This window comes from Sycon ciliatum, chromosome 1 (assembly GCF_964019385.1).
Source record: "Sycon ciliatum chromosome 1, ocSycCili1.1, whole genome shotgun sequence".
In the NCBI taxonomy this organism is placed as follows: Eukaryota; Metazoa; Porifera; class Calcarea; order Leucosolenida; family Sycettidae; genus Sycon; species Sycon ciliatum.
In genome coordinates, this window is record NC_088643.1 from 84,585,338 (window position 1) to 84,592,255 (window position 6,918).

The 6,918-nt window shown below is 45.6% G+C and overlaps 1 protein-coding gene across 3 annotated transcripts in view; it reads left to right on the forward strand.

The window, feature by feature from the left end:
- The window catches only part of LOC135805986 (VWFA and cache domain-containing protein 1-like), a 37,577-nt gene extending 31,351 nt beyond the window's left edge, over positions 1-6,226 (forward strand). The window contains exon 29 of one of the 3 annotated variants that reach the window (XM_065320108.1): positions 423-2,791. In XM_065320108.1, the coding sequence (XP_065176180.1) occupies positions 423-859 (437 nt within the window). In that variant the 3' untranslated portion in view covers positions 860-2,791. The other 2 variants (XM_065320109.1, XM_065320107.1) reach the window with 2 other exon arrangements.
- The last annotated feature ends 692 nt before the right edge of the window (positions 6,227-6,918 follow it).

Sequence of the window (6,918 nt, forward strand, 5' to 3'; positions counted from 1 at the left end):
GTACTGTTGGTTGTCATCACTACGTCTTCACGCTGTTGGTTGTCATCATTATGTCATCACACTGTTGGTTGTCATCATTTTGTCATCACACTGTTGGTTGTCATCATTATGTCATCACACTGTTGGTTGTCATCATTATGTCATCACACTGTTGGTTGTCATCATTATGTCATCACACTGTTGGTTGTCATCATTATGTCATCACACTGCTGGTTGTCATCATTATGACATCGTGCTACTGGTGCATTGTCACATGCCAGGCTTCACCACTGCCACATGGATACAATGAGAATCTGGTCGCTCTGCCTGAGAACACTCTTCTTTTTCTTTGTGCTGTTTGCGGTGTGTATGTGTTTGCTGTGTGCTGGTTGGTGCACTGTCACTGGCACTGCTGTTTATTCGTTGCTGATGGCCATATTCAGCAACCAGCGATGATGATGATGATGATGCCAAAAAGAAAGGAGCCTGGAATGTTGGTGTTGGCGTTTCATTGCTCGCGGCAGGCCTCGTGATGAGTGTCAGTGTGAAAGTGGCTCTGGACAAACGCAGGGCTGGGATCATGGCGACAGGGGGTAGTACATGTCGTTTTGCTTGTACCACTGCTGCCGCTGCTCCTCGTGCCAGTGTTCAACCATCCCTGGGCAGTACCATCTCCTACACACCACCAACAAGCATCATTGCTACCAACGATGCTGGCGGTCATCGGCCATCTGCACCACCAGATATTGGAGAGTTTGAGCCATGCAAACCCAGCACCGACCCTAATGCTCCTCCCGATTACAATATTGCAATAACCATGCCTGCCCCTGGGGAAATGTCTGCAGCAACCGCTTTTGCTCCAGGACATTCCACGACATAGCGACACCTAGTAAAACCGTGCTTTTTTTGTCTATCAATCTAATGACTACTAGTACTGGCTAGTTCATGTTCAATGAGTAGCATAGTAGCATAGACCCTATGCAATTCCTGGTCATGCTGTACATCTGCTGTGTGTACAACTGCTATGTGGATGACTGCTGCCATCGCGAGCTAGTACACAATTGAGCCTGGGACAACTACTGCCCAGTCTTGACATGTTTGAGATGATATTTTATTTGTAGCTATGATGCTGCTGCTGGTGCTGGTGGTGCTGCCACCGTTGTCACTGCCGTCTGCAAGCAAACATAACATAACGGCAAGCAAACATAACGGCAAGCAAACATAACGGTCAGCATGACTGCACGGTTTCACTGAATCTGAGTGTATGTCAGCGTGTCTCTTACATGCTACTGTTAACGTTACTGCTGCTGATCTACGCAATGCTGAAATGCTGCTGTTCGCCCACCACCCAGGATTATATCCTTCACAATTGTATGACAGTTGCCTTCCTTCATGGCAGTTTGACCATCACTGGCTGTGGCATCAACCGACGTACGAAAAATTAGCAAGATGTATTTTTTTTTAAGAGAAAGATATCACTTTGTTGCCACTGGGCGATCTTTCTTTCTAGTGCCTAGAATACATGTAGCGCTTGCAGATTTCATTTCATTTTGATATTATTAATATTAGTTGACTGTGTTTCATAGAATTGTTATTCTTGGTCATATTGTGTAATAAAGTGTTCTGTAGCTCTGTATACACTTGGACGCAAACGAAAATCCAGTGGAACAGAAAATATTATATGAAAATATTATACAGTTTCCTCTGAGACAGAAAAATGCGATAATACTCATAAAAAGGACACACCTCAGGCTCTTTAGAACATCTTGAACGTTTTTGGTTTCACAAGTATACTTTCAAGCCTTCTCATCAGGTGAAATACAGGCAAGGGAAAAGGAACAGGAACAGTGGATTAAGTACAGTAAGGAGAAAATATTATAATTATTATTATGCCTGCACCTGACTCTTGCGCTATGATACCCCTCAGAATTTCCCACCTTGCTCCCCCAGCCTTATGTTCAGGCTGTCCGCTTTGGAGCCATCAGTTGCCTGATGATCGTAGTAGTACGTGAAACTCACAGTTCCAATCTCTCTTGTGTAATTATTACTTGAAGTATTATAAAAACCTCAACTCAGATTTTCATGCTTTTAAGAAAGCAATCATCAGGAGACGAAAGCTGTTTTCAGGATACTGTGTTCTTATTCACCACAGGAATTGGGTGTTGGCCTAACCTTTATGGCAGGCATGCAGTGCCAATGCTCAGCGCAAAAACAGGAAGGTGACAGGGCTGGTCGCCGATAAATATGCTTACTGTATGGGAGATGGGAGGGGAATATGTGAACATGTGCGCGTGTAATGTACTTATATGCGTGCGCATGTGTGGATGTGTGTGTGTTTAAGCATGAAATTCTGCGTTCAGAATTTTTTTGTTCCGCTTGACGTTTATTTGTACCGAAGTTCTGCACGTCGTCAAGAGTACATAACCCCAAGAGTGTGCAACTGCCTGCACAACCTCTATGCTGTGCTGCGACGGCAGAACTTCACATCACGTGACATGGTTCAAAAGGTTATGCTGGCAAACAGTGCAAAGTGACCACAAGAGAGTTGTACCCAAAGCTGGGCTGCGTACAACCCAGTATCTATCATGCACTAGAGTGCACGGGTTCATCACGTGATGTGAAGTTCTGCCGTCGCAGACCCCATAGCTGGAGTTGCACACTCTTGGGGTTATGTACTCTTGACGTCGTGCATAGAGCACTCTGCATCTGACCACTGGTCAGATGCAGAGTGTATGCTTGGACACTGTCTTCAGGGTGAAGGTGCTGTACCCTGTTTGCACACAGATCGTATAAAGTGCAACTAATTAGTTGCCTACTCTTGTTCCGAGTGGTGTACCATCTTCTATGTGTGAAGTGGTGTACCATCTTCTATGTGTGAAGTGCCCTGTGGTGTACCATCTTCTATGTGTGAAGTGAGTGGTGTACCATCTTCTATGTGTGAAGTGCCCTGCCCCAGTGGTGTACCATCTTCTATGTGTGAAGTGCCCTGTGGTGTACCATCTTCTATGTGTGAAGTGAGTGGTGTACCATCTTCTATGTGTGAAGTGAGTGGTGTACCATCTTCTATGTGTGAAGTGAGTGGTGTACCATCTTCTATGTGTGAAGTGCCCTGCACTCACACTCACAGTGTATTGGGCACTGTGAGTGTGCAGCAGCTGTTGTTACTTCTCTAAGACGTTGTTGATTTGGAATTGGCTGCATGCAAGCGGAATAGGTGCCAAGCCATGCTTACCGTAGCGGGTATGTACTTGCACTCCTGTAGGCACTCCGTTAAAAACTGGAAGGGACCTGGCGTCTATAGTATTGCTACCATTGCAGCCGACAAGTCCAGATGGAAGCAGACTATTGTCTACCGTTCGTCTTAGGTTTCTGTCACTGCTGGTAGTAACTGTACTTCAAAGTATTGTTTTCTGTGATTGGTGTAGCCAGAGACCGTGTATGGGTTTCTATCAGGGAATACTAAAAACCTTTTTTGGTTCTCCCTGGTTTCTATGTTTGGTACATCATCACTGTATGTCACCATTGACATCCGTTAAACAGAAGCAGAGCTAGCCACACTGGCCTGCTTCTGTACGCGAACAGTATTGTTATTCAAAGGATAAGTCAGGGAAGTCAGCTGGGGAAGCCTGGAAAGAGAAGAAAAAATGCCAACACCACCAGGACTCAAACCTGGGACCTTGCTTGTCATGAGCAATGCTCCTCTAACCGCCTGCACTATGGGTCCAGGCCAAACCTTGAAGGCACTGACAAGTTTTCACTCCAAAGACTGCTCACAACACGTGCGCGACACATACTGATGCCGGCACTTGAGTCTTTCCCCCTCTCCGGGTCAGGGACCAACCATGGTCAGTTTCTGGAACGCACTACCAGAGGTGAAAGAAAGTGATTAGTTGAAAGGGATTGGGAGAACTTCAAATTCACAGGATCAGTCGGGGAAGTGAACTGCCTGAAAGAGAAACAAAAATGGTGTGTCTACAAAAGAAAAATGGACCAAGGAACTACAAGTTACGCGATAATGTCCACTAACACCACCAGTTACTAAATAATCAGCTCATGCGATAACATTGCACGACACTGACCGACGGTACTGACGTTCTACAGCAAACTGGCTACTGTAAGACATGTTATTATAACGAGTCGCAAATTTAACGATTGTCCGAAATTCATAGGTTAACGAGAAGATATGTTAACGATCTTGCAGTAATCCGCCATATCCAAACACAACATATATGAAGCCATACGGCCTAAACGGATCTTACTATAACGAAGAAATGTCATCCGTTAAAACGTTAGATTTACTTCCTCGTTATATATACATGTCTTACAGTAACAGCTCTAGCACATTAGCACACTGGTGGTGTTAGTGGACATTATCGCGTAACTTGTAGTTCCTTGGTCCATTTTTCTTTTTTAATCCTTGGCTCTCCATCCGAGTCCATTCCTGCACACCTGAAAAGTGTTGGTCAATAATAATTGAATGTGCTTCCAAGACTGTCTTCTTCTTCCCTACTGTGATGTATTTTCCAACTGATGATCGTCAAAAAATCACAGGGGTTGGCATTCTTTTCTCTTTTCAGGTAGTTCCCTTCCCTGACTGATCCCTTGAATCCTTCGAATCACTTTCTTTCACCCCATTGGGTGATCACTGGTCAGTAAAGTAAAACAAAGAGTAAATTATCGTGTCCGTATCCCGAGGGAATGCAGCGCCTAACGGTGGAGGTGAGGGGATAGGTCTCACAACCACTGTCACAAGTGTGGAAGTTGCTGTGGCAGTTGCCAAAGTAATAAGTGAATATTAAAGTGAACAATCAGAGCAGAAGGCATGTGCCTACTACATTGTAGGTGAGGAATTCTTTTTTTTAAGAAGCTTTTTTCCATGTTGTGACGTGACGTCAGTTATGTCTGGTGTCGTGTTCTTTGCTTACTGTATGCACTGCTGACGTCGTTGTCGACTTCCTCCTTCCGATTGCGGGCCCATCTTAGAAGCCAACGATGACAACCAAGCGCATGCAACCTGGAACGCCGGCTATAGTGCAGCAATTGTCGTCATCACTCTAATTATCGTGTTTTCAGTTATCCGTGCCGACAAAAGGAAGAGGCAGCGACGTCAAGCACAGCAGCAGGCAAGGTCTGGTGGAGTTGCCGCTTCACAGCCTCGCTCCACTCCCCAACGAGCTAGCACCAGTAATAGGTCCACTGCCGCTTTAGTTCCAACACCACCGGCACCTGTTATGGATAAGACAGCGGCATTCGGCACAACTAGTGTTCGGCGACCATCTGCACCTCCAGACCCAGAAAGCATTCCTGTGACCGCGTACCGACCGCCATCCGATCCCAGTGCTCCGCCTGATTACAACAGTGCTCTGACAATGTCCACATCACTGAATACGCCCGCCATGCCACCAGCCTACCCACCTGGTCACTCTGGCTGAAAGGATTCAATACTCCTTGCCCGGCCTGGTGCCAACTACAGCTGAATCGTGCCCAAGACGGTCGTTTTCAAGGGTTTGGCTTGGGGCATTGCTATTTTGCAGCGAGCTGGCTGCGCTGTTATAGTACATTCTTGGAAACAATTCGTACTGGACCATATATTCGCCTTGTTACATACATAATTATGCATCTCAAAAGCTGCAAGAAAACCAACACTGCTGGCTGTGGTGTTCTTGGTATTGCTGGCTGGGTGTTCTAGGGCTCCACGTTCTTCAGTGCACGACTCTACTGTATCAACATTGTGTTACGCATCCATTATCCGGTACCAGTTACCGGTACATATAGGAACATTGTACATCAACATCCCAATGAGTACAATATTTACGACATGATTTTACTTAGGACAGTGTTGCTACTGTGAACATTGTTGACTCTGCTGACAGTGCTGTTAGTTCTGAACGTGGAGTGTTGATGTTCACAGGAGATACATGCACTCATTGACATTTTAGGTAGTTTGCACTCGGACATGCACACACGCAAGCCTGCTATCACTACTTCCTTTGTTTGCTACCCTTGCGGGCAGTTGACTGATTATGTTTCAACGTAGAGTGCATGGCTTCCTTCTGCATGACCGATTTGATCATGTTGTAATTCATCGTGGCTATATTATATGGTATGATGCTACTTTGAGAGATGGCTTTGGGCTGCCCATTCTGCTAGTCAAGATGGAAATGCTATAGAAACATGGACTTTCCTCTGTGGATAGATGAGAAATCTACTCGACTTCTTTTATGATCATTTCATTCTTTTCATTTCAGCTGACCGATCCTCATGTATGGGAATGTGGATTACTAACGCATCGGATGTGTGAGAGAGTCAACATGCTCTCTACGTTGCAGTGGCCTGGTGGTCACCATCAGCACATCTTGGATGCACACCCCAATAGGTTTTAGACTTAGGAGGTTTATCACTAATAATAGATCGATACCGTAGCCGGTCTTGTTTTTAAAAAGCCCATCTCCGATAATCATAGAAGCTTGTTTTGAATTCAAGCCTGATTTCTAAGATACACTGTCAGCACATACGCCTGGTTTAGTGTTGACATACGGGTATGTAGAAAGACCTAGTTTGAACAGAAGCCTAGCCCAGACATTGGCTTCTACCGGTATAAGCCCAGCTGTACTACGCGACATTGCGGTATGCGTAATAGTATCGGATGGCAAGGTGAGCGCGCACAATCAATTCCTGTAGGATGACCGCCAGCTGAAGATCGCGGCTAGTAGTAAAATGTTTGTTGTTCCAGGATGATCAGTGTCTGCTCCAGGGCCGAGCCAGGGACCCGGCTGGGGGAGGGGGGTACATGGACCTGCTTGAAAAAAGAACACCGGGTCACGTGTGACCTGTTTGGAAGTATACATGTAACATTACATGACAAGTACCTTCTTTGTACTTTACTTCAAGGGGGTAGACCTATACGTACACACTGATAGGCTGCAACACGATGCACGA